General features: G+C 49.9%; 11 protein-coding genes and 1 non-coding gene across 12 annotated transcripts; 5 read left to right on the top strand and 7 right to left on the bottom strand.

Annotated features, from left to right (window-relative positions):
* Positions 1-368: 368 nt before the first annotated feature.
* AtWU_10454 (fungal specific transcription factor domain-containing protein) lies at positions 369-2592 on the bottom strand (the record flags this gene model as incomplete). The annotated part of the gene is made up of 3 exons (XM_035505558.1): positions 369-1607; positions 1663-2389; positions 2495-2592. The coding sequence occupies 3 exons, from the start codon at positions 2590-2592 to the stop codon at positions 369-371; spliced, it is 2064 nt and encodes a 687-aa protein (XP_035361451.1).
* Positions 2593-4691: 2099 nt separating this feature from the next.
* On the top strand, positions 4692-4763 carry AtWU_t253. Its single transcript has one exon. It is a non-coding gene; the product is annotated as a tRNA-Glu (tRNA).
* A 366-nt stretch (positions 4764-5129) lies between these two features.
* Positions 5130-5929, bottom strand: AtWU_10453 (xyloglucan-specific endo-beta-1,4-glucanase A; the record flags this gene model as incomplete). Its single annotated transcript, XM_035505557.1, has 2 exons — positions 5130-5535; positions 5589-5929. 2 exons carry the CDS (start codon positions 5927-5929, stop codon positions 5130-5132), a joined length of 747 nt encoding a protein of 248 aa, XP_035361450.1.
* A 1122-nt stretch (positions 5930-7051) lies between these two features.
* AtWU_10452 (putative cell wall organization protein/glutathione transferase (Gto3)) lies at positions 7052-8181 on the top strand (the record flags this gene model as incomplete). Its single annotated transcript, XM_035505556.1, has 3 exons — positions 7052-7435; positions 7503-7967; positions 8014-8181. 3 exons carry the CDS (start codon positions 7052-7054, stop codon positions 8179-8181), a joined length of 1017 nt encoding a protein of 338 aa, XP_035361449.1.
* Positions 8182-9183: 1002 nt separating this feature from the next.
* AtWU_10451 (glutathione S-transferase) lies at positions 9184-9507 on the top strand (the record flags this gene model as incomplete). Its single annotated transcript, XM_035505555.1, has 2 exons — positions 9184-9292; positions 9344-9507. The coding sequence occupies 2 exons, from the start codon at positions 9184-9186 to the stop codon at positions 9505-9507; spliced, it is 273 nt and encodes a 90-aa protein (XP_035361448.1).
* A 492-nt stretch (positions 9508-9999) lies between these two features.
* On the bottom strand, positions 10000-11135 carry AtWU_10450 (spherulation-specific family 4 protein; the record flags this gene model as incomplete). Its single annotated transcript, XM_035505554.1, has 3 exons — positions 10000-10314; positions 10387-10744; positions 10795-11135. 3 exons carry the CDS (start codon positions 11133-11135, stop codon positions 10000-10002), a joined length of 1014 nt encoding a protein of 337 aa, XP_035361447.1.
* A 2951-nt stretch (positions 11136-14086) lies between these two features.
* Positions 14087-16221, top strand: AtWU_10449 (uracil transporter; the record flags this gene model as incomplete). The annotated part of the gene is made up of 9 exons (XM_035505553.1): positions 14087-14162; positions 14238-14267; positions 14320-14387; positions 14445-14661; positions 14726-15071; positions 15127-15297; positions 15350-15669; positions 15728-15868; positions 15926-16221. 9 exons carry the CDS (start codon positions 14087-14089, stop codon positions 16219-16221), a joined length of 1665 nt encoding a protein of 554 aa, XP_035361446.1.
* Positions 16222-16975: 754 nt separating this feature from the next.
* On the bottom strand, positions 16976-18127 carry AtWU_10448 (ankyrin repeat domain-containing protein; the record flags this gene model as incomplete). The annotated part of the gene is made up of 1 exon (XM_035505552.1): positions 16976-18127. The coding sequence occupies one exon, from the start codon at positions 18125-18127 to the stop codon at positions 16976-16978; it is 1152 nt and encodes a 383-aa protein (XP_035361445.1).
* A 1405-nt stretch (positions 18128-19532) lies between these two features.
* On the bottom strand, positions 19533-20264 carry AtWU_10447 (uncharacterized protein; the record flags this gene model as incomplete). Its single annotated transcript, XM_035505551.1, has 1 exon — positions 19533-20264. The coding sequence occupies one exon, from the start codon at positions 20262-20264 to the stop codon at positions 19533-19535; it is 732 nt and encodes a 243-aa protein (XP_035361444.1).
* Positions 20265-20559: 295 nt separating this feature from the next.
* On the bottom strand, positions 20560-22810 carry AtWU_10446 (alpha/beta hydrolase; the record flags this gene model as incomplete). Its single annotated transcript, XM_035505550.1, has 3 exons — positions 20560-20916; positions 20967-21497; positions 22706-22810. 3 exons carry the CDS (start codon positions 22808-22810, stop codon positions 20560-20562), a joined length of 993 nt encoding a protein of 330 aa, XP_035361443.1.
* Positions 22811-23420: 610 nt separating this feature from the next.
* On the bottom strand, positions 23421-23991 carry AtWU_10445 (RmlC-like cupin; the record flags this gene model as incomplete). The annotated part of the gene is made up of 4 exons (XM_035505549.1): positions 23421-23538; positions 23602-23755; positions 23809-23877; positions 23937-23991. 4 exons carry the CDS (start codon positions 23989-23991, stop codon positions 23421-23423), a joined length of 396 nt encoding a protein of 131 aa, XP_035361442.1.
* Positions 23992-25033: 1042 nt separating this feature from the next.
* On the top strand, positions 25034-25847 carry AtWU_10444 (uncharacterized protein; the record flags this gene model as incomplete). Its single annotated transcript, XM_035505548.1, has 2 exons — positions 25034-25118; positions 25207-25847. 2 exons carry the CDS (start codon positions 25034-25036, stop codon positions 25845-25847), a joined length of 726 nt encoding a protein of 241 aa, XP_035361441.1.
* Between the last annotated feature and the right edge of the window lie 170 nt (positions 25848-26017).

Genomic DNA, 26017 nt, shown 5'->3' with positions numbered 1-26017 from the left:
ACAACTATGTGATGGTAAGGTCTAATAGGGCCAAGTGCCAAGTGCCAACTGATCTTGGTGAGCATTCAATTCTGACGAGTGGTTTGTCGCACACGATTTACTGATTACCACTTAGTCGGCTTTTGTAAGACATCATATTGTGCTACCTATTGGCACACAGTTAATCATTTCAGTCAGTTATCCTCCATCAGGGAAAACAGAGGTATGGTTGCAGTCTAGCCGAATCTATATATGCCTAGACGATGCCTAGCCATGCCAGTTATGCTGAGCTGTCACTGCAAATCGTCATCGCCCACCAGCCTCAGACAAGCGCCTGGAAGTACCTCCGCTCCGAGGACAAGCGGCAAGCACAATCTACAGGCATCACCTTACAGTGCATTCCTATCTTCAGCACCACCTACGTGCTCATAATGTGAATTTGTCAGTGCCACAGGCGGCCTCCCGCTGGCTGTTGGCCACGTCATCAACCCTTCGCCGTCCAGGGCCGGGGTTCCAGCGTTCCATGTCCCGAGTGGCGTCGTAGGTCCAAGGGAAGGCAGTGCCAGCGATGATGCACCGCTGAGCCAACTCTCCCAATTCAAAGGGGCGGTTGATTGCTGAGCCACCGGCCAGTATGGGGGACTGGGGAGGTCATTCTGAGCAGGGGCCCGAGGTGAGTCAATAAAATGACAGCCCAAACGTGCGTCCACAACAACGCGAACCAAAGACATCAATTGTGTAAATACCCAAGCTAACTTTTGGTGGTAGGTATTTGCCGGCATTCGACTAGCATGATCGGTATAGCAAGCTGACACCCGCCGCAGCAAATCCAAGTCGGATATCATGCCAGCTGGAGTTTCACGCGGGCGCAACATGAGAAGATCTTGTAATAGAATGAAAAAGGCTGGAACGGAGAACGCGTCTAACACACTCGTGAATGACACTTTAGGGAAACAATGACACTGATGGTTGCTATTTGGTGTGGTTTTTTCTCCCGTTAACAAAGCGTTGAAGCAGTATGAAATCGCCGGATCCTGGTCCCCGTGTGCTATCAGCAAAAGCAAGCAGCTCAACCGCGCATCTTGCTGAATTTGTCGCGTGTGATATGATTCCTGTCCATGTTGAAACGCCATGATTCGCGTTGCCAAGAACTCCATCGTATCTATAGCATGGGATCCGCAGCATTCTGACGGAGCGTTTTGGCGGTGGAATAAATACAATGTTCGACCATACTCATCAAGCTGCTTTTCAATGCGCATCAGCAGTTCTTGATTGTCAGGTGCGTTCGCGGAATTCGAGCCGACTTGAGCCAGTCGGTGTATGTCTTCCTGCACCATGGCTAGATGGAGCCGGGTAGAGTGCTTCCCTAACTCATTACTAGTTGCACGCAACTGAGTAGCGATGTTATATTCGCCACAGGGCATCCAAAGCACTGATCCACGAAGCGTATACAAACTTCTATCACGGACGTACAATGCTCGAAGTACCTTGGCTCGTTCGACCTGTTCAATGTCGCCGTGGTCTGAAGCTTGGCTGCAATTCAAACCTAAGATTCGCGCCAGTGTGCACGCATGGGCGAATATCAACTCTGCCGATCCAGAATAGTCGAAAGCTTGTGCCGCAACACTCTACATATTCAATGTCAGTTCTGCACACCAGAAGGTCCTAAGTCTACTACCATACGAGGAGAAGCAAAGCCTGAACGTTTATGAGTCTAGGCGTATTTAGCAGACCGGGGCAAACCACTACCGCCCGGCTGGGTACAAAGGAATGCACGAAATTTTCGAGCAATCCCTGCGTAGCTTGGGATGTGACCCGGGCCAGCAGGGTAATGGTCTGGAAGCATATGCCCCACGCGGCATCATCGGGCTGCGGCTGATGCTGCGAGTGCAGGCGCTGGAGGTTGGCCCTTAGATTGTTCGGTACGAAAACATCGGTCTGGCAGTCTAGGTTCTGGAGGAACCGATCTATGGCAGCGGTAGCTTGCTGCCTAGGCAGCAGTGGAACGACGAGCCGGTCACTATATGACGGGATAGGTTCGGATACTTTTGTGATATCGCATAAATGCTGCAACATTTCGCAGAGCGGTCGCCATATAGGCCCTGTTGCGTGGGGTACCGACTGAACCCTTACCTTGAGGTTTTCGCACAGAGCAGCAACGCATGAGCGTCCAAAGTAATAATCTGACTGTTTAGGGGCAAGAATCCTGGAAACCTCCTCCTTGTGCTCCTCTTCATCGTCAATATCAACGCAGCTACTTGTTGCAGATACACCCTCTAGCAAGGTTCTTGTTTGTGATGATTCGTGGTCCTCTTCGAACCCCGGAGTCCGGGGGCCAAGACCTTGGAGTCGACTAAGGTGAGACTCGATTATCGTCAATCGATCCTGCAGTCGTTCAATGCTACCGCACCTATAGCATGATTAGCGATCGATGTCCTTGCTAGCCAAAGAGATTGACTGACAATAACTTTAGATGATTTACGCGTTTGGCAGGAATCCGATACAGGCAAATCACACCGCCCTCTCTCTCACAGTTACGACAATGAGGCCGTTCCCGGCCGCAGCGTATCTTGCGCTCTCGGCATCTGGTACACGCCAAGTCTGGCATGGCATCTTCACCGCGGTTCTGGGATATCGCCGTTAGTGCATAGTAGGACGATGTCAGTAAGATGAGTGTGATACTTTCTTGTGCTTCATGAGTGTTTCAGCTAGGTTGCGCTTTTCCGTCAAACTTCGATGTCCCTGTCCCGGAAATTCTACCACCTTCCGAGCCACCAACAATGTGTGCACCAAAAGAGCGAAAATATTCCAGCTTGTAGAATGTGCATGACAAAGGTCAATGAGGCTACACTATTATACTCCATCGTACCGAGACTTGCCATCAGCAGATTGGCCAGGACATTCGATTACTCTGACAAGGGAGGTTACACTTGACACGCCCTCTGTCTTATTCCGTGGCAGAAGCGGTAGCTTCTTCTTGGCTTTCCCCCGGGGTTCGATTGGTAGCCCAATATACGGTTCCCATTTATTACCGCATTCCTATGGCTTCACGTCCTTTTTTAGGGTTGTAGGGTCCACTCAAATAACAGGCGCCAATTTCTCAGGAGTGACTGAGCCAAAGGGAGGGGTAGTGATAAGGTGACGTAGGCCAACGACGACATGGATTTGAAATCGGACTGCGGTGATTCCAAGTGCATGAGTGGGTCGTTGCTTCTCGTAATAGCTAGATCCTCAGGCCTGTGATCCTACTTGGAAGACCAGGAAACAGGCGAATGCCTGTGCTCCATTGAGTGAACACAAATAGCAATGATATATGAGGGGTGTTGCCGTTTCCGTCAGCAGATGACCCCTGCTACTGCAGCATGCCTCGGCAGGAAGCAGCTACAACTTTACCACGCCCTTATCCGAGACTCCTCTTCGCAGCACGCCATGGATGGGCTTAATGGAGGTGCAGCTTTGTCTGTCAACTCTTGATACCGCTGAGTCAGCGGCATACGGGCAGCTCAGCCAGCCATCCCGATGTCAAGGATGGATGCGCTTGCTTTCCCAATGCTATACGACACCATTTAACCTATCTCCGTGTCAGGGTGGCGGTCGGGATGCCGGTGTAGTATACCGAATGCTTTTACTCGAACGGTTCAACATAGCGATGACTTGTCGGGTGTGACTGACAGTGTCAGGTCGATGAACACGCAATTTCTTTTGCAATCAAATGGACTTGTGAGAGTCTGATAACTTAGTCGTACATCCTCTGGTCGTTAAACTTACAGTGCATGGTTCACTTTCATTCAACATTCATTCCCAGGGTTTTTTGGTTGCTGGCTAGTGTCGAATGCATGAGTACCGATGCGTTTAATTAAGAAGACCCACCTCTTGACATAAATCCGGTATCTTCCTGGTTCACTAGTTCGGTGTGCGCTCTAAACGAAGAATTTATCTCATTGGTCTTATCCCAGTGTCCATCTCCGACAAATCCGAACCCGTCCGGGTTAGAGGCATGGGCCGCTCGTTGCTGAGAGATGGGCTGACATCTGTGTAACAGAGCTGTCTAGGTGCGGAAGGTTGCTGAGTGTTAAACTTCAGGTTATGGCCTCTATTTCCAACCCCTTCGTAAACCAGTTTTGGCCGACTTCTCATATGCTCTGCAGGAGGTATACCTGCGAGAGGTCGCAAATAGGCTACACACGCAGTCTTGAGCCTGCCAGTCATGCGACGGGCTGGGCAGGTGTGAGTAAATACCAGCCATGATTCGAATAAGGTACCTTCAGGAAATCTTCAAGTTTCCGATCATATGTTGCTGCTCCAGTGCAGAAACGGTCTATTTTGTGCGATGTTGAGTAACTCCCTTAAATCGCTTGCAAAATGGGTGTCGCGACATTTTTGTTCGATGAAGTTTGCGCAAGGCAATTGAATCCGTAACTGCCGATGTATATATGTTCAGAGCCTAACAAGAAACAGGACTGCTACTGGACAGTCGTGGGCTAGAACCGGTATCGTGGTTATTCTCTCGGTGTAACATATATTATAAAAACATCTTAAGCAAGCACATATGAAACTCAGTTTGAATCTGATGACAATGGGGTGGGCAAGTGATATACACCACTATGGACAGAAGGTGAAGAAGTTGTTTAGAACAGTGCGATCGGAAGGCACGTGATAGACAGTATGTATTTGCTTTATGATTGTAAACTATAGCCGAGAATAATAATTAATCCGATATGGTGTAGTGGCTAACATCGCCGTCTCTCACACGGCAGCCGGGGGTTCGATTCCCCCTATCGGAGCTCAACATTTCTTTTTGATTTTTTTTTCTCAATCACCCGCTTATGATATGATGCATGTCCCTTCCAAATTTTCATTTAATTTTCTTTTGATCTCTTACGTGGCATATTTACATTGCCACTGCAATAGGATAGCAGTCCCATGAGGCCACAGGGAATCCACAGCGACAGACTCCATCTTGACTTCTACCATTACAAGCAGTATAACTTGCTACTGTTCCATTAGGTATTTTCAAATTCATCGTCGACGATATTAATTTCAATTTGTTTATGAACGTATCTTCGATTTGTTCAATATGCATCTCCAAAGGATCCACCATATCTCCCCGGTCAAACAACCCGCCCGTAACTGTCAAAATATCTCAACCACTAAGTGTTGATGCTAATGGTGTACGGCGCAACGGTGAACCAAGCATCAGAGCCCGTCTTCGGCTCCGTACCCGCACCCAAAGTCTGCAGATACAAGCTCGACGAGACACCCTCATTATCAACGAGATAAGTGAAGAACTCCATAAGATCCGCAGAGAAGTCCGTGATAGTCTCGCGGGCCACGAAACTATACACGGTCCAGTCGTTGGGTCCCTCGTAGAGATCCCAGGTGTAGCCACCGATGGTGGGACTGGCGATAGGACCATCCGAGTTGCCAATGGGCTCGATGCCTCCGTAGGCGGCGAGCCAGATCATGATTTCGTACTCGTGTGTGGCCGTTGTGGAGTCCGTGGTGGCGAGGAAGGCATCGTAGGAGACGTCGGCGACGAGGTCGTCGCCCGTGTAGCTGATATCATCATTAGACAGTAGCTTAATTGGTGATAGGGAAGATTGGCTCACCTCCACTTCCAGGTCGAGGGAATCGTAGTGATCGTGCTCAGTTGCTTGGCACCGACGTTCAAGACGGCATTGGGATAGCTCTTGACGTAGTCGTCGCCGCCGGCCCAGGTCCACGACGTCTGCCATGAGATGGAGTTGCCGCTGTCATAGTCGAGGTAGGTACACTCCGAGCCGGAGGTAGCGTAGTCCTCACCCCAGAGATTGTTGTAGAGGATGAAGTCGTCGGTGGTGATGATGTTGTTCTTGGTGCAGATGGTGCCAATGGGGTCGCGGGCCGCCAGACCTGCTAGCGCAGGAACAGCGCTCGCCAAGCACAGGGGGATAGACAGGTACCGGTTCATGGTGATAAAGGTTCAGTGAACTGGTAGAGATTCTGTGTGAGGAATTGTCAACCGGGTCGGTTTTCTACCTGGTTTTATTTCCTCTGTTTTGTTGATTAAGGGGGAACTAGGTTTCGCCCCCAACTTGACTGAGTGGGAATTGGATCATTCTCTTCATCACATCCTGCTAAAAAGTTCACCTTATGCCGCGTTGCGGTCGCAGTCGAGTGGCTTAGCGGGTGGCCTAGTCTGACAGCAGCTTAGCGGGGCCATATCGGGCATGCTTTACGGCGATCGATCGATCCTTGTTGGAGAAAGTTGGTGCGTGAAGCTTGCACTGCCCTCGGAGATAGTCTAAGCTGTGAGATTAATGGAGCTTGATTGCGCCCCACTGATTGTGTCCGGGTAAGCCGGGTGTTGAGGTTCAAGCGGTCAGCAGCAAAGTAGCTGGAGCGTAGCAGCTGTGCTTTTGGTGTTTAAAAGCTAACAAAACATATTATCCCTGATGAATGTTTGCACTAAATATAAGTTAGTTGGTCGTGGTTAAGAGTTGCTGTCAGGAGATCTTACATGAATTCACCTGTTGGCTCTCGAAAGATCAATGGCCCCTCAATGGTGCTCGTCAAGAATTGGAAAAACAAATTCTGCAAAAGTAATAACAAACAAACTGTCGAGTGCGGTTTAGGGTATTGTTCATTCGAGTAGAATGATAATAATTATCGGGACCCAGATGTTGCAGATCTTGCCAAGCATAGTACTATCAGCCCAGATGACGACACAATTCAAGCCAAGCATGAACCAGGTCTTTAAAGGTTAGTACTCAGGGGATAGTCGATATAGTTGCAAGTAAATATCTGGGACAAAATATCCCCACCACGTGGCCAGTCTTGGCACAGCATTAGTTACATGGCTGCATAGTTGCATAGTTGCATAACTAACTAGTTAGTTAGTTACTTCAAGAACGATGACGAATCCAGCATGACGCCAGTGCGGAATTGCTCCGGACCCCGCATAGTTGAGCCCTCAGATGATGGCATTGCCAACTGTCCCTGCAGCATCCCTAATACTCTCCTCTTCACCCTTCCCTCCCACTGAATCTCCAAAGTACCATCAATACCTCCCAATATCAACATCACCACCACAATGACCATCCACCAAGCGGGAACCGCCGACAGCTGGCACGGCATCATCCCAAGCACCGACTTCCCCGCCGAACCCGACCGCTACCACCTGTACATCGGACACTTCTGCCCATTTGCTCACCGCGTCAACTTTGTTCGACACCTCAAGGGCCTCACTGACATTATCAAAACTAGCGTTGTGCGAGCGTACCCAAAGGGAGATCTCAAGGGCTGGCCGGGATGGAAGTTCCCTGAATCGGACGACGAGTACCCCGGATCAACGGTGGATCATCTATACGGGGAGGATTACTTGCACAAGGTATACTTTCGGGCGGATCCCGAATATAAAGGACGGTATTCGGTGCCGCTCTTATGGGATACGAAGACGGGGACGGCGGTTTGTAATGTATGCTACCTATCTTTGTGTTATGATGGAGAGTCGTTACAATGACTGACGGATGTACTGAATCTAGGAAAGTCTACAAATGCTCCGCTGGCTCCCCAAAGCATTCAAATCCCAGATCCCGTCATCGCTGGCGGAAATAGACCTCTACCCTAGCCATCTGCAAGCAAAGATCGACGCTATCAGTCCGTGGATGCAATCGGACGTGAACTCGGGAGTGTACAAGGCCGGATTCACAGACACGCAGGAGGAATATGACCGTAACGTGGTTCGGGTATTCGGGGCACTGAACAAGCTCGAGCGCATTGTCGCGCAGAATGGGGGCCCGTTCGTGCTAGGGAAGGAGATGACGGAATTGGATGTGATGCTGTATGCGACATTGATTCGATTCGACGTGGTGTATGTGGAGCACTTCAAGTGTAATTTGGGGACCATCCGTCATGATTATCCGGTACTGCATAACTGGCTCAAGGGGATGTATTGGGATGTGAAGGCTGCGAGGGAGACTACGGACTTCAAACACATCAAGGAGAATGTGAGTGATCTACACACGTCCAGAGAGTATGTGCTAACTGCAATAGTATACGAAGAGCCACTGGCACATAAACCCTAAGGCGATCACACCGCTAGGCCCGTACCCGGACATCGAGGAGGGCGTGGAGAGAGATTGGGCAAAGTTGCGAGTTGGAGGTGTGAAGCACCCGGCTGTGTTAGAACATGAAGCCAGCATCCCCGATATAAGCCAGTAGACCTATGTCCAGGATGATGGGAGATACCGTTAGCCATGATTGCATTGTCTCCATGAACATTAACGCCATCCAAGCCGGTCGGAAGTGTGCTCCGCAAGCTAGCCAGGATATGATCAGCGGATCTACAGACTGAGAACGTTATTTGAGCGATATGCCTTGATATGAGCGAGTTGAATTGAACTGTGAGATTTCCGATCGGTATTCTGCTATCAAAACTGAGATGAAGTCTGGTTCCTCCAGCGTCGTACGTGTCCTGAACCATCCATTGACAGAATGCATCTAGACCAGAGTACCTCTCAACCAATCATAGCATCTGTCATAAAAATACGATTAGCCAGTACCTTGGTTTAATGGCAGGTCGAAAATGTAGTCGATCACGTAAACGCCTAGAACGTAGTCAAGTTCCCCTGACCCGGACGGAACCGTGGTTCAGATATAGGGACGTAGATGTAGCCGTGGCATATCCGATGGCTATCTTGAATTTAGGTGGGAAAGGCAGCCGATGTGCCATCCATATCCGAATTAAGTCTAAGTGTAGAATATAATACTGCAGCCTTTAAGGGATAGGACTTTGGACCTAAAATATGCAGACACCCGGTATCGAAGAAGCAGGCGAGCTCTTCTTCGTCACATTCTATCCCAATTTGGCCTAATTACTTTGGCCTTAGCACCATCTTAGATAACATCACATCTTTAATATATCAGAATACTAGATAGAATAGTAGACTACCACTAGTAAGTAGTAAAACACCCCGTTTCGATATATCTGAAGCAACCGCCAGATCGATCAACGGCTATCTCAACGGTCGCCTCCCGGCCACCCGAGAAACCCAAAATTGGGTCCCCGCAACTCCCCAAAAATGGTTATCTCCGATCGACTGGGTCATAACCATGTATGTAGAGCATCCATCAAGGACATGGTTCTAGACTTTCTTCTGACTGTTGAGCATTGCAGAGGATATGGGATAATATTGTTGTAGAGAAAAATATAAATTGACCTTCATGGTCTTCAGATCTATCTACCATCACTCTCATCTACTACCTCTCTACCTCTCACACCTACAAGACTTATCCAAACGACCCTATACCACTCTACCTACCACTAAGGTATGTACCTCACCAATGGGATTATACTTAGCAAACATGCTGACTGCTCTCACAGACACCAAAATGAAGTTCATCCTCCTCTCCGCCCTCTCCCTCCTGGCCGTCTTCGCCACCGCCAATCCCATCGACATTGATGTCGGCGCGGTGGTCTCGGGCGCTGCAGATGCAGCTGCCAGCGTTGGTGCGGATGTAGATGCCGCTGTTGGTGATATTATCTGATTTGTTACTGCCTACATCTGTTGTATGTTGCGCCTTTCTGACATATCGTTTGGGTTGGAGTGAGGGCTGACTATTTAGTACTAGGTTAGATACTAAGTTCATGGTGGGAGTTAGGCGATGGATTACTATACTGATGTATATATTATATGTACATGAATTTATGGGAATGAATCAAATATGTATCAAATGCCTTTCCTTTGCTGGTTGTTGTCATGTTTCATCCCTACAGTAGGATAGGGATGAAACTGTCTCAGCCCAGCTGAAATTCCCGCGGTGGCGCCGCGGCCTACCTACACTGACTGTATCTTCAACCACAGCCTAATATGTTACCTACCAACATATGACAAACACCCCTGGGAGAAAAAAAAATGCATATTGTTCCACAACATACAAATCTATATACACAAAAGGTGAAATAAACGAGAGACAAGAATTGAAACACATCATCATCTATCTAACCCATCGCCCTGCGACAGCCAGCCACCAACCATATCAAGAAGAAACAGGCAACAACAACGGAATGACCTGGTTCATGTACGAGTTATACACGGTATACGAACTCGTATTTCCCAGGAAGATCTGGTCGGAGATGTTCCCGACCTGGCTAATCAGCGTCGGGAGATGCACGGTATCCGGAACGGAGTAGACCATCGTAGCCAGGGCACTGTGATTGCCGCCCCTGATGGCAGAGAATGAGTCTTCCGACACGGCGTCTAGGAACGAGTCGTAGGGCGACTCGAAGACAACGGTGGAGTCGGGAATGGTGAGGTAGGCCGAGTCAGGGACTGTGCCGGGGTTGGTCACGACCTATACATATCATTTATCAGTTACCGCGGATGCAAGGTGGTGTACGAATGGGGTAGGTGCAGGGGGACATACAAAGTTCTCCGGTCCTAGGCCGGAACTCTCTTTGATGAGATTGGCGAGTTGCTGGTAGTATGAGACCAGCTCCTCGCTATAGGCGTTGGGGGCTTCATCGAGGAAGATGCCGTGCACGGCAAAAGAAGAATTACCGGATGCAGAGGGCCAGCCGGCGTAAGTCTTGATGTCGCTCTCGACATCCGAAATGGAGCGGGTGCCCTTTTCTGTCGGGACGTAGCCGATGGCGAGCACGTTGCTGTAGCTGGTGAGCCTGGGAACGGCGGTCAGGAAGTTGCTGTCAGGGAGACTGCTGGAGCCGGGACCGCTGTCGGGGTTGATGATAATGGTGAAGTGGACGTTGGGGAAAGCCGCGACGCTGGGGAGGTTAGTAAGTGGGTATGTTATAGTCATGATATTACAACGTACAGTTCTTCCATGGGGGTCCAGGCGCCAGCTTCGGGATAGACGTAGAATGGGATGATGACCTTTGCGGTGATGTTGCTCTCGACTACCGCGGCGGCAGAGGCGGAGGCGGAGGCAATTACTGAGGATACTGCAGATGGGGCCCAGTAGCATGCGGAAGGGGCTTCAGTAGGAGCGGTGCCCTGAGCGATAGTGATGAGGGTGCTGGGCTGGGGTTGCTGGGTGGGATTGATGGGATGATGGTGACGGTGACCAACGTGCTGGTGTGCTGCCAAAGCCTGACTGGGCAGGAGGGCCACACAGCTGAGCATCCCCAGGATGAGGCGAGAAGTAGATCCGAACATGGCGGTAAAGTCTTGAGAATCAATAAAGGAATGACGAAAAGTTGGGAAACGAAAGACGAGGCGACAGGCTTTCCAGAAGCTGGGAGTCAACACCAAACCATCCAAGACCAGCTGGATGGGGCCCTGAAGGGTTATATACTGGCCCCCGAACGGAATGAATGAGGGACAATGAATGAAAGATGAGATGACAGGTTTTTGGCGCTGGAAATGATGGCGCCCCCCATCGGACATTTTAGGTGAAACACCAGGCGGCGATCCGATTCGAGCACGAACCGGTGAGATGCTGGATCGGGTGGAGATTGCAGGGTATAGGCAGTTTGGCCATTAAGTGGCATTCGTGGTGGTGATTGGGCGATCTGGGGAATGACGGGGGCGTCGCTGGAAATTACACGATCCGCTCGGACTAAAAGAACGCTCGGGGTTGCGGGTAGCAGATGGTTTCAGAACGGCCGTTTGCTAGTGATATATCATGTTTCTAGTACAATTGTGCTACTAACTATGCCGTATACTTTGATGTGATAGACAGGTCAACGGTGAATAACTACCTTGGAAATGAAGTGTCCTACTTGTCCCTTCTGTTTCTACCATCACTGGGCATACCGCTGGGAATGTTCCCCACCGCGTCGCGGATGGCCCCGTCCAATTTCCACACCTCGCTGCAGGATTCCAAACCGACCCAACATTTGGGCCATACGCGAGCGTGAATCGCTTCCTGTGGTTGGCGGATCCGTCGTTGCGTCATGAACTATGCCTGCATTTGGGGTCCTTGAGCTTATATGAAATGAGCAGTTGGTCCAGGAGCAGAGAGGGACCGCCACTGTCAGCTGGTGGGCTAACGCTGGTTCTTGCAGGTACTGTCTGTCCTGCCTTGAGGGAATCATCGGAGTTTACGCGCTGCTCACCTACCCAAAGACGCAGGTTCAAAATTGATCTGCTTGAGATGATATCTCCGAGATATGCAGATGATCTCGTGAGGTGTAAATCTGGGGATTATCTAGTCAAGAAAGCAATGCAGCGACATGATGATGGGGTCGGAAGTAGAGGTACCGGGAGTGACCACCAGGTACACACCGGGTTGCCGCCATCTAGACCCGGCGATGGAACAGGATCTATCACCACCCCCATGGCTAGTGCCGCCTCGTTTCGGGGAGCCTGTTGATCGGTATTTGACTACGGAGGCACACAAAGAAATGTGTACTACATAATTATCGGCCACCCGAGGTGATGGACGTATCAATTTAGGAGGTCCAAGAGACATTAGGCAGCAGGATGGTGGGTGACTCCATCTGTATACGTTCTGAGACTGGTGCAACAGGGCCAGAGACTCCCTGATCAGCTGGGTTCATCTCTGGGAGAGTTGAAGGCATTCCCGACCGGATACCTAAGTTCTTGGAAGGGGTCCGGAAGGGTTCCTGGCGGCGTGCCCTGAGCGAACCCGAAAATGAACTAGTGGCGGGCACCGGAAAATTCTTTGATCCAGACAACCATTCATTCAATGCACTCTTTGATTTCTTGATCTTAACTATTCTCCGATCAAACCTTCTTCGATACAATAATCCCTTGGACAAAGCAATGCAACAGACTGAAGGTCCACATGTATTGACTGACAGTCTATGGGGAAACAAAGTTTGACCGTGCTTGGCATGAGGTCACGCCTCAGTCACAGCGCGTACAAGTGCCTGAGCGCCCTCCTAAGCGAGTAACTTCACTGCTGATGCTGTAACGTTGCAGCAGAGTAGCGTCGCCACTGTTGGCTATGCCAGTCAGTGACTGTCTGCCTTTACAGTCGGCAGTTATTACTAGATAGGGAGCATCACGCCGAAAGAGATGCAATGAGCAGCAGTATTTTGAACCCAACAGCATCTGATTGACAGTAACAACTATACTGGTTGTAGTGTTGACCGTTGTGTTGATATCGCGGCTGATACGATAACTGTCTGTGTGCAAACTGGCGATAGTCGGCGGTTATCCCGCCTGCCATCGGGAATGAATCCTCCGTCGTCCGCTCTAGGCTCCAGCCATTCATTGCATTGCTGCTTTGGTCTGGTCCGGTATATTTGACCGACAGCCTTTATAGGCACAGTGATTGGTGGACGAGGAACCAACCAATCCACCCATCCACATTGGCCAGTGTTCCAAAAAAACCTGGTGTTCCAGCAAGGCTTCGAGAGCTTCCATGCTCAACGCCGTTCATTGCTAGCTGCTGCTAGTATCTTGAAGCGGTAGGTGTCACTCCAGATAGTATTTATCTCAACGTCAGCCGAGCCTATCACCGACCCCATCATGCCACTACTTTTAGTAGCCTGCAGCATGGCATGTTCTCATCCAGGTATGGCCGTTTTTGCTTCGGCCATTCACCGAGGAACCAGCCCAACTGCTCCGTCCCCACTGGAATATTAAACTGTAGACCCACGACCGGGAGATCCTCGTTGAAAAGGAAAAGAAGGGCAAAGAAGGGAAAGAAAGAGAAAATTTCGCAACAACGATGACCCGAACAGCCTCGTGAACGGGGCTGACATCTCCTTTAGGGATAGCGTCGGAGCATGGAGATGCCGTGATTGGACGAGGGTGACTAAGATAAACCCTCGAGACAAATAGGGTTACAACCTTACCCTCCCTTGCTATACTCTTTCCAGCAAAAGTCGGTTCCAGCCATCTCAGAGCTTATCACCAGCGGCGTGAAGGAGGGGAGGCATATAACCAATAAGGTAGTTAAAAATAAGAATTCTCCACCACTATCTCTAGGCATTCCCCACTGGTTGCTGTTCTTATCACTTCACAGTTAAAGTGTGGGTGCAAATCTTTGCCCGCCGCGTGCTCAGGCGCCACGCCCCCCGCGGAATAAAATCCTGCAGCTGCCGTGCACCATGCGACCTCTTTTCAATCTTTAGGTGGCCGGGGTCGATACACTGCGTCCTCTGTCTTTCCTACTGGTCCATAGTTTCAACATCATGGCCAGGTTTGGCAGTCGGGTGGTCTCCGCCCTCGAGCTGGAATCCAGCCAGGACTCGCGCTGGTCCAACGAAGGTCGGCAAACCCTATTCAAGTAGCTATGAAAGCTGCTGCGCGCGGCACGCGACTTGGAACTTACCTTCTCTGCAGATCTGCTTCCCACTCCTCCGGAGCAGTGCAGTAAGTCTTGAACTTGACCCAGTGTCTGCTCATGCCAGTGCTAATGATGCAGCCTGGCGCTGGTGGAACTATGTCTCGTTCTACTGGTCCATCTCTTTTACCAACTGGACCTTGGGATCGGTATGCTTTTGGCCCTTTCTGCAAGGTTTTTATTTCGATGGTATACTGATTCTGTAGACCATGATCGGCATCGGTCTTAACTGGTGGCAGTCGATTGTCGTCATCTTCGTCTCCCAGCTCATCTCGTCCGTCGCCATGGCATTCAACTCGCGCGCCGCCAGTGTATATCATCTTGGATTTCCCTGCGTCGGGCGCAGCGTGTTTGGCATGTGGGGGAGCTACTACTTTGTCGGTGCACGAGCGGTGCTGGCCATCGTGTGGTTTGCCATTCAGAGTATGTGACAGTCGCTTGTCACGGATCGCTTCCAATGATGAACGCCTCATTCTGACCCTTGCAGTGGACTTTGGCGCCGAATATATGTACAACATCCTGCGGGCGATTTTCGGTCACCACTATACCGACATCCCCAACCACATCCCATCCAGTGCAGGTATCACCACGCAGAAGATGCTGGCCTTCTTCCTCTGCTGGCTGGTGCATCTGCCCTTCTGCCATTTCCGTCCCTACCAGCTGCGCAAGTTCTTCATCTTCAAGACCTTCATTTCCCTGCCCGCCATGTTCGGATTGTTCATCTTCGCCATGGCCAACACTAAGGGTCAGCTGGGGACGATGTACACGGCCGAGGCACGATCCACGACAGCAACCGCCTGGATGATTATTGCGGGAATCAACAGTGGCTTGGGGTAAGATACTCCTCTCGGAATCCTTGGCACACCAACAGAAGACTAATAAGACCAGTAACACGGCCACGTTGATCACCAACCAACCCGACTACTGCCGCTGGACTAAAACTCGCAATGCCCCGCTCTGGACCCAGTTGCTCTCGAACCCGATCGCGGTGACGCTCTCGGCGAGTCTGGGTATTCTGGCAACAGCCGCCATCAACAACAAATACGGCACCGATATCTGGTACGCCATTCTGCCAAATACCTAATATTTTCGATCCTTGCTGATTATGTAGGAACCAATGGGACATGATGGAGTTTATCCTGGACCACTACTGGTCCGGCACGACCCGATTCGCCGTGTTCCTTGTGGCCTTCGCCTGGCTGGTACAGATCCTCGGAACCAACATCGCGGCCAACATGATCTCCTTCGGTGCGGATTCCTCCATGCTGTTCCCGCGATTCATCAACATGCGTCGCGGTCAGTACATCGTGCAGACGCTCGCGTGGGCCGTCGTGCCATGGGAGATTCTCACGTCGGCGACGAAGTTCGAGGACTTTTTGTCCGGATATGCGTTGTTCATGGGTGCCGTTGTGGCCATCATGGTGTGCGAGTGTATGTCCTTACCTCCACCTACTCCTTGAAATGATCAAAATATACTCACGAATTATAGACTTCTGCTTCGCCAAAGGCAACATCTTCCTCTCATCCCTGTATGACGGCACGAAACTCAACAAAAACTACCGATACTACGGCGGGTGGAACATCCAAGCCGTTATCGCGTACATTATCGCAATTGCGCTGCCATTCCCTGGTACGTCTATTCCTTCATCTCCCATAACGCCCCAGATATTAATAAACACTTGTATAGGTTTCGTCGGCTCCCTCGGCGCCAGCGTCTCCACCACCGCGACCCGCATGGGCGATCTCGGGTGGATCTTATCCTTCACGACCGCCTTCGTGATGTACTACATCATCTGCACGTTCTGGCCCACGGAGAACCAGAAATTGATTAAGAAGCAGGGGTTGGCGTGGGAGCAGACGGCCCAGGATACGGACCCGCAGGACTTTTATCTGACCGGGGCGGGACTTGGGGGTGCGGATGAGCCGGTGGCGGCTCATCAGCAGGTGGTTGTTGAGAAGGGGGTCGTGGAGAAGGATGTATAATCTGTACAAATGTGAGAGGGTTGATGGATATGATATGATATTTTTTGGGAGGTAATTACATAGGGAGGTATTACTCTGCTCTGAATTGGATATGAATATAGAACTTTTTCGTCATGATTGAGCCTGTTCTGGATAGTATCTACCGAAATGTAACATTGAACCATGCTGTCTGTAGTAGGGAAACGCCCCATCAAACAGCTTATAATACCATGCAATATCCCGTTCCAAATACAGAAGAAACAATACTTTTAGATATCTCAAACGAACGACTCAAAACCACCCTCTTCACATACCAGACCCGGACGAACCATGCATCCACCACCACCACCACCCACCGCCATACTCACAACTCCTCAATACTCTCCACCACCGTATCCATAACCCCAAGCATACCCTGTCCACTCCCACCTACACTGTTCAAAAAATGATCAACCTGGGCATCCAAACTCATAGTATCGCTCACGCTCTCGCGACCGTCCAGAGGATTACCAGTCCCCGAATTGGCTACAGTAGCGAGGGAATGAGCAGGAGCTGAGACATTCCCACTCCCATTCACATTCTGCCACCCAACCTCACCAGACCGCTGTGGACGATGAGTATGAGCATGATCCCTGACACTCCTAGCGCGTCTACTCCTCGACCTCCTAGTCTCAATCCCCCGAATGTTAATAATACTCGGGGTCAGAGTAGGCCGGGGACATATAAGAAACGGGGATAAGCATGAGCGCCATGATCTACACACGTAGACAATATATCAGTCAATATTATTTATACTTTCATGAAGGGGGGCTAGTTGAAGGGTAACAACGTACAATCCTAAATTTCGTCTAATCATATCCACAATCTCGGTATTGCCCATGTACAAAGCGACGCGGACAGCGGCCTTCGCATCCGAAACCCACTTCTGCGGCGGATACGCGAAGAACGCCGTAGTAGATAGTAGTAATTTGACGACGCGACGCAGGCCCATACATGCTGCTAGGAACAGTTCGGTGCGGTCGTATCCGTGGCGCGTCTGCAGGCTCATATCGGCTGAGATCAGGAAACAGGCTGTTGGCTCATTTCTCTCCAGGATTGCCATGTGCAGGGGCGTCACGTCCCAGTCCGTGTATGTGGTGCGGAGGTGCGGAGCACGAGCGAGCAGCAAGTCGCATACCTCGGGAGTGCCGAACGCGGCGGCCGAGTGGAGGATGGTGTGGCCTGATTTTGAGCGTTCGTGGAGCACATCCGGATGGTTCTTGATGAGGAGCTGAAGGAGCTCTGGGGCGTTCCCGGGGGAGTCGAAGAGGACGTTGAGGGTGGGGAATCGGCAGATTTGGGCGCCGTATCTGAGCAGCAGACGGAGGATGTCGACGCGGATGGAGCTGAGCTGGGGGGCAACGCGGTCGGGACACTGGAAGAGTTGGTCGAGCTCAGGGACTTCCGGGTCGAAGCTATACTGGGGGCTGGCGCCACTCTCGAGGAGGAGATCGGCGATGCCCAAGTGGCCGGTGGTTAGGGCTAGGTGGAGGAGGGAGTTGCCCTCGCGGTCGCAGGTGTTGAGGGGCATCCTGCGGGACGACAGGTGGTAGTCGACTTCGTCGATGTCGCCGAGTTGGATGGCGTGGGAGAGGTCGTCGGTGTAGGCGGAGACGTGAGGGTTACGAAGGTGCCATCTACCAGTGGGGTCCATTCGACCGGAGCGGATGCTTGCTGGGGTTTCGCAGATGGCGTCTGCCCAGCAGTTCTTGCGGACGTTGGTATATAGATTGTCGATGAGGTTCTTCGTCGAGGTGGAGAGTGATCTGATGCCTTCTGCCGTGAGGAGTCTTCTGCTGCCGCTGGCACGAAGCTTCTCGGCCACAGCTTCCAGAGCCGGGCTGGCGTTGGGCACGGGGGCCTTGAAGGGGCGAGGCGTGCAAGGCATAGTTGGCGACGGTGGTGGTGGTGGTGGTGGCTCCTGGACTGGTGATGGCAACGTTCGATGCTTGTGTTACCGGGAGGATTAAATTCATAGTGGTATATATATGGACAGGGGTACTTTGAGTAAGGTTATCGTTGCTGTGAAGGGGGGTATACAAGGTACTGAATGACGACTGGGATTGCTTGGGTATGAGGACATTGTTCTGGGTGTGGCCGTGATGGAGGTATAGATGTGAAAGGGGAATTGCGCTGTTGCGTCTGGGGTTGGGAGTTGGAGAGCTGCCAAGTGTGATGATGGTAGAGGGGGTGGGATAGCTTTGTCGTTGCATGAAGTAAGTGGACTGCGGTTAACTATTATTTGTGGGGTGGTTAATGGAGGTATCCGTGGCTTAACCCTTACTGAGTTCTGAGGGACCCAGGACAATGGTAGCTGGAATTCTGAGACAGATATAATCGGCAGTATCCAAGAGACACCGGCCATTTGTGGTTGGCTTCCGTGTAGAAGCATATGCTCGCTCTCAGAGATTCTATAGGTCGAATTCTCCCCGTGTTGTTGAACTCTGAGTCTGCAAAATCTGTATCAGGGTGGTCATGTCGATCATGCATAGATAAAGGAACCTGCCGGTAACAAGGCCCCATTTGGACCTCAGAGTAGGCCATTATTCATGCTTTGAGTGAGTTGAATCTAGCTAATTTTGTATGATGTGTTGCTTCCAAGACATTGCCAGACATTCTCGTATTCAGAGTATGCCTCGTATTCAGAGTATGCCAAGTTACCTCCTTTATGGTGTCATGGCAATTCCCATAAAGCAGGACCGCCAGAAAAGGCGCGCTGATAGAGGGTATCGACCGCTGATTTGAGCAGATATGTCTTTATACACCTCTGACGAAGGCTGAACATCTGATTCCTAAAGGCCCAGTGCATCTTCATCATTCTCTTAGTAATCTCTCCTGTGTCTATACTTTTTTATATACTCCACTGATAGAGCGAATGCCTTGTCCACACAAACTGATGAGTCGCTCTTCATATATTTCAGATCTCATTGTCCGCCTCTTTGTCTTGCCGATGAGAACCTTCGAGTATACGTCTCCGATGAATGGCAAATGTTAAACACCTCCTCTCCACACACAAATCGTCGTCCGTTTCGAAGTAGTTCTCTGTTCGGCTTCCTCATTCCAAACCTTGTCTCGAGCTATACAGCATCAACGAAATGTGAGCACCTCATCTCCAAACACACAATCCGTCTGTTTCATCATGTTCTTATTTATTTTTCTCTTATCAAATTTTGTTTGCAGTTACACGCCATCAATCAAGTGCGTATATATTATTTCCGCACGCAATGCATCTTCCTATTTCTTCATCACCCATTGCCTTCTCAGGTGTCAGATATACACCCTCCAACATCCAACTATAACTCCCAAGTCCTCGCCACCTCACTCGAATACACCATAGCCTGACCCAGATCCAGACTGGACCACTTCTCCGGATTTTGCACCGCATCGACATAATGATTGAGCGCCAGGATCATCTGTCTGGCCCACTTCTCAGGCGAGACAAGCCCACACCCCGTCGCAAACGGGGTCATCAAGAGACTATCAATCCTCGTTGCCCCGTCTGCTGTCCTCTCAATATCCCAGTTATGTCTGTCAATAGCGCACAACAAGCTCCAGATACACTCATACACAATCTCCCGATCCCAGCGCACATTCTGCGGCACTCTCATGGTCGGACAGAGCGCCAAGTACCTTGTTCCCCAGACATTCTTCGATCGATGGTTCAACTCCTCCGGGATAGGGATGAGCGTACATGATCCCGGAGGCAGGTAGCCCCGATAATCGCGATAGAGGATCCCTTGCGTGTGGCGGGTCAAGGCGAGGTAGTCTGTCGTTGGGGAGAAGGCACGTGAGATGGCGTCGTCGAAGCCACCGTCTAGCCGGCCGTAAGAGTTGGCTGGAGAGACGATGACATCGAACTGAATGTTCGGGGAAATATAAGAGAGAGAACAATTGTGGAAGGTGATCTTAGGAAATTTGGGAGATGTGGTGGTTGTCGATAAGACAGATTCGAAGGCACGGATGTATTTTTCGTCCATGCAGAGGAGATGAATATTGGGATGAGGAGATGCTGTAGGCGGCATCATGATTATAGATGATGTGGTTCCAGACAGATAATAGTCTTGGATATTACTTTGGAGGATCTTTCTATATTTATATTTTTTCCGGGTATTGCTGCAGCCTTGCCTTGGCGCCCCACGGAGGCTGAGTTGTTCATGGGTAGTGCTGATGAGGCTGATGAGGCATTGTGCAGGCAAATGACTCATGTGTCTGGTGTCCTCTATATGTCTAGGATGGTGGCTCTGTGATTGAAATCTGAGACAGGCAGATCTTACGTCCTATATATAATGTTGGGAAAGAGGTATTATAGAATTATGCAGTTCACAAATTGGCGGAGATTCCCGCACCACTAGTCAAAGTCTTGCCCGCGAGTTCCTCCAGAATATCCGCCACCTTGTCCGGCATGCTCAGGTACGGCGAATGGGAGCTTATCAATCTATAGATCCACTTCGTGTTTAGCATTTCTGCCATCTGCTTCTGCACATGTGGCGGAAGTGCCCGATCTTCCTCGCAGATGATATAGGCGGTCGGCATGACATGCCAAGGCTCAAAGGTCGAGGCACCGGAGAATACAGCAATAGAAGTATGTGTCAACCGGGATGTCCACAGTTCCTGGTCGACAGGTGGGATGTCGTGGAAACCGTATTCAGGCCCTTCAAGGCAATGCACGTAATCACCCTGAATCATGTAAGGTGAAAGTCGCAAATTCGCGATGTCATTGAACTCACCTCTGCCTTCATGAACGGCAAGAACCGGCCTCCAAGCATATCCAGGAGACTCTTCCCCTTTGGTATGGCAAATGCACTCATGTACACGACCATGACAACCCCACCCTGTTTCCCCTGTTGCGCGCGTTCTGCCTTGCCCAACCCTTCGACCGCCCCGGACCCGACAACTCCACCGTATGAATGTAGCACTAAGATGATGTCTTTCCCCTTGTCGATCATCGAGACTAGCTCAGACCGCAAGTGGGCAACATCGTCGGTCAGAGTCTTCGAGGGTGGCTCCGCACCAATGGAGGGGTGGGCAATGGCGATCGAAGGTAAATCACGCGAGGTTAGAGTAGCACGCAGAGCATCATAGACAATCGGGGTGCACCACGCCCCAGGAACCAGGACAATGGTTGGAACAGAAACCATTTTGCGAATGTAGATAATTGCGATGTGCCAGAAGATCAACTGGTTTGCAGTTTCAAGCCGCGGGGGAAGTCTCAAGAAGAGGGCAAAATTCCCACTTACCGAGTTGTCCCGCGCCTCAGTCTAGATTCCCCGTAAAGGGGTGCGATCTTCAACGCAAATCACTCTGTTGCAACGGCGTTCTATGCCATTATTGAGGTAGCCTATAATTGGGCCGTCTATTCTTAGCCCACCTGTCAGCCGTCTTAGCCCTCTCGCTTGGACATTGGCAAACCGAACGGTCCAATGCCGTTGCGTGCACGGGTGCGCTATACCACCAGTATCCGCAAACCGTTTTGTTAATGAAGTGGATCCAACCACTCGGAAATTCCGCCGGCCGAGGGAGGGTTATCGTTCTTCGACCCCTCGAGCAGAAGGGTGGTGTAAACCAGACATATAGCTAAAGTCGGGTATGCCGGAGGGGACATTTGACTCCATACTGTGGCCTGCATGGCCCAAGGCGTATGGTAGGAATTGAAGGGTTGTAAAAATAACACAAATTGAGCAGTAAGCGAGGACGGTTGCGCTTATGGTCTTGGCAAAATTGACTTTGCTGCTCCCTCTTGCCAATAGAGGGGTAAGAGAGTGCCTTGTGCCTTGGATGTTGTCAAGCTTACACTCGTCTCCTAGGGCATGGTCATTTGACTTCCCGGAAAGTCCGTGCCAATAGGCTGACTGCTGTCTATGGGTTGATGTGCTGAGCGGTTATGCAGATATGGTGTATTGTAAGTTGTTCGTCTGATAGGCCAGGCCATTGGACGATGCTTCACAGCATCTGGCAGGCTGGGTATCACTTTGTTGATCATTTGATCAGTGCTGCTCTCTAGTCATCAGTTGCAGCTACCCAGTAAATTTGAAAGAAACCATTCCATCCCCTGTCAACTCAGAGTGTTGATGGGAACAAAGGTGGATGAAGGTTATGATTGAAGACCAGGCGTAGCCACTCTAGCTTGTAGGATATTCAAATGTAACCATAGTGCAACCCAGGATAGCTATGTTGTCAACAGCCAATAGCCATTCATCTAAACGTCAATATGGATGTTTGGCGAAGGTTGTGTTAGTGTGCTTCTTGGAAATATTAGTGAATGGCCCAATAAAAGCCCCTTCTCATAAGGTGGAGTAGAGAGCATTATGGTACATGATGTATATGCCTAGAAAAAAGCTGATGCAGGTTGAACTGTGACCTTCTTCGGCAATATATGTCTGGCCTAATTGTCCTAACTATCTGGTCGTCCCCTGAATATTCGTCAAATTATCGCTGCTGTGCATGTGGTATAAGGTTGCATTCATACACCACATTCTCCAGCCGGCTTGAAGAAGCTGTGGGAGATCTCGACTTCTCTGGGCTTGTCACTGTCATCGAGCATGTCGTAGTTATGCTGCTTAGTCGGGGACATTGTTTTTTGTGTAGTAAATCATGACTTGTACTCATATCATGATGAGAATGGATCAAGAGGTAGTTAGATCGATGAAAGAGAAGGAAATATAGTATCTGGGGTACAACAGTAGCATCCTGAGAGTATTAGCAGGAGAGGAAGTTCTAAAATGAATCCCACATTGATGGACTCCTGAAGATATGAGTTGTCACCTGATTACTGGGACACCCTCGACCTTGCTTTTCAATTTCCTGCACCGACTCACCGGAGCTTTCCTCGAAGGCAAAATGATAACGATGTCTATTGTTGGGACGACCCTGGTGAAGTGGGGATATATTCTAATCATTCGACAGCAAGGGCGGATTTTCGCCAATGCCATGAGATTCAAGTACGTAGTAGAATGAAATTTACATGCGGATTTTGTCTTTTTCATCGATATATACGTGTAATAAGGGTGTGACACGACGTTAGAAGCTTTTTACGATCCTAGAGCTGACGTGGCCCATCAACCAGGTTACATAGAGATGTCCGGATTGCTACAGAGAACTGAAGACGCAAAGACGACACCATTCGCTAATGTTTGGCAACTAACATAATGCACACTTGTTGCATTCACGGCAAAGTCCAGCCCTCAGCTAGAGGCATTAGACCAACCTTCCAGATTCACCGTGATCGGCTTTCTTCCTGCTCTAGTGATAACCCATTCGACATCCTGGTCTGATTGGTTCATCTCCTGGTGCTCAGTGTAACTGCACACAGGTTGATCCCGGGTCAGTTCATGTCCTCGATCAAGTAGAGGCCGCACTACTTACGCAGGAATGATAGCAAAGTCACCCGGGGAGAGGTCTTTGCGCTGCTTTCCCCCATCGAATACAATGGAACCGTGGCCCTTTGCGGCGTAGACCACGGTATCCTGCTCACCGTGATGGTGAACAGCCGAGCAGGAATGGGGCTCAGCGCACATGACTGGCAGAAATCGTATTAGAAACAGTCCAGGTCTTGAAAGGGGCTTGACCAACCTAATGCACACAACTGATCCGACTTGTCGATAATAGCTCCCTTCCGAACCATTCCTTCAGTCCGGCCCCCTATCGTGTGTTTTGGTCATTATGCCATCACTTGTTCCCTGGAGAAAAGTTGGACATACCCGTTGCCTCATTCAACTCCGAGGATCTGGTGACATCAACCTTATTATTGGCCATTTTGAATATTCTAAGTAATTCAAGCAAACACAGGATGCTCTCAATTACCAGCCTGCGTGAAGCTGCAACACGAGCTTTAAAGGGGATTGATGCAACCCCACCATGCTGAATAATGCCATGACATCACCGGCTGCCGATTTCGACGATCCAAGCAGGCTGCAGAGCTACAAGAGACACTTATCTTGCTGCCTATCACTCGGCCGAGTACAGTTCAGAATTTAAGCTTATATTCAGTTCAACACAGGGATGGTCAAAGAATTCGATGTTTGTGGTAGGGTCGCAGAATGCTGATTATACGACTCAACCTGGAAGTCTAAACCTACTCAACGCCAAGCTTTGATATGATGCTTGGTATTACCAGAATGGCTTCGCACGCGATTGTGACTCGCTCAAATGGAATTGCCAAGAACCTCGGTTCACATTGTGGGACCAAGGCAGGCTCCCACCATGTGGAAGGCGATCCCACAAATACGAACAAATGCAAAAAGTAGGTTAACGCCCTTGCCCGGCTAGTGTGTGTGGCCTGAGGTTGAAACATATGTATTTCTGCCTGAGGCGATAGACAGTTTATGCATTCGTCTCACTGCTGAGTCAGTTGTACATATTTCATCAGTTATGTCAAGACAACATGTTCTTGCATCCAGCCCAAGCGAAGTCCAGAATTAGAGAGGCAAGACAAATAGCATGATACTGCAGAAATGGCGAGCCAGAGACTTTCTTCACAGGGAGTAATCGCTGGAGTAAACACAGCCTCAGCCCAGCAGACTCAACAAGCCCAAAGTGAATGAGAGGTCAAGATGCATTATTTTGACAGCAGTGTTATTGGCAAGCATATTCTCCACGAACTAGCAAGTTTTGGAAATGCTCTATGAGCAGGTGACAGTGAATGAGTGTATAATTCTCATAATCGAGGACTCAACCTTTTAGTTCATATCCTGCTCGCCACTACTCTCTTCTTCTCTACTCTTTTCTCTACACATTCTAATCTAGCATCAAATCTCTCAAAATACTCTTCAAGGTTCATCAAACTCCACCTTCCATCATGAGCAAGCGCAGGCCTCCGCCCACCACCACAAAACGTAAAGGGACATCCGCAGAAGACGGTGGTGATAAAAAGATCAAGCTTGGTCAGACAGTGTACCTTCTCGACGGGCCTGAATCCAAAGCAAAGTCGGTACGCTCTGTTACAAGATGGCTAACACATGGACCTCCTAGAATCTATAGCCACTGGCACTTTTACGAACATCCTGCAGACCGATATCATTGTTCTTGGCACAAAGGGCTCCGACTCAGAATTCAGAGTCCACACAGGGCTCTTAAAGTCTAAGTGTTCTGCTCTCTACAAATCTCATATAGAAAAAGCAGTAGACGATTATGTCTGCATGGATACGGAGGCCAGCACACTCTCTGCTCTCGTCGGGTGGGTATATACAGGGGAATACCCCGAAAAAGCGGATCTTGAGAAGTGTGACATCAAGTGCGCATCCAACCATGAAGAATCTGTTGAATGCAAAATAGCCGATTCTATTTCCGACAATATCCAGCTCTACGTGTTTTGCGACAGACACAGTATCCCGGAATTAGCAAGCCTTGCAATCACACAAATGAAGAAAATCATGTCTGGGATGGGCGATAGCCGGATACATGTGTCGGTGGCTTTAACATCAGCTGCACGGTTCGCTCTTTCCAAGCTCAAGGAGAACGACCCATTGTTCGCCTATCTTGCACATTTCGCAGCTTACCACATCGAGATCCTCAGATACAGTGGCAGCTTTTGCACGCTATTAAGCGACCACCCTAACTTTGCATTCAGCATTCTTCACTATGCAGGGCCCGCAAAGAAAAAGCCCGAGTAAGCTTTGGATCTAAAGGCCCCTGGCATCTTTGTACTTGTAATAAGGACTGGGCGTCGTTGTTGGACAGAGAAGTGTGTTGAGATTGAGTTTTACACAGATTGATCATATTGTGATTACCCCCAAACGACCCGGATGGTCATCTGCATATATTTCAATTGAGTCTATTCTCG

This window comes from Aspergillus tubingensis (genome assembly GCF_013340325.1).
Source record: "Aspergillus tubingensis WU-2223L DNA, scaffold_13, whole genome shotgun sequence".
NCBI lineage: Eukaryota > Fungi > Ascomycota > Eurotiomycetes > Eurotiales > Aspergillaceae > Aspergillus > Aspergillus tubingensis.
This window is presented reverse-complemented; position numbering and strand designations above follow the sequence as displayed.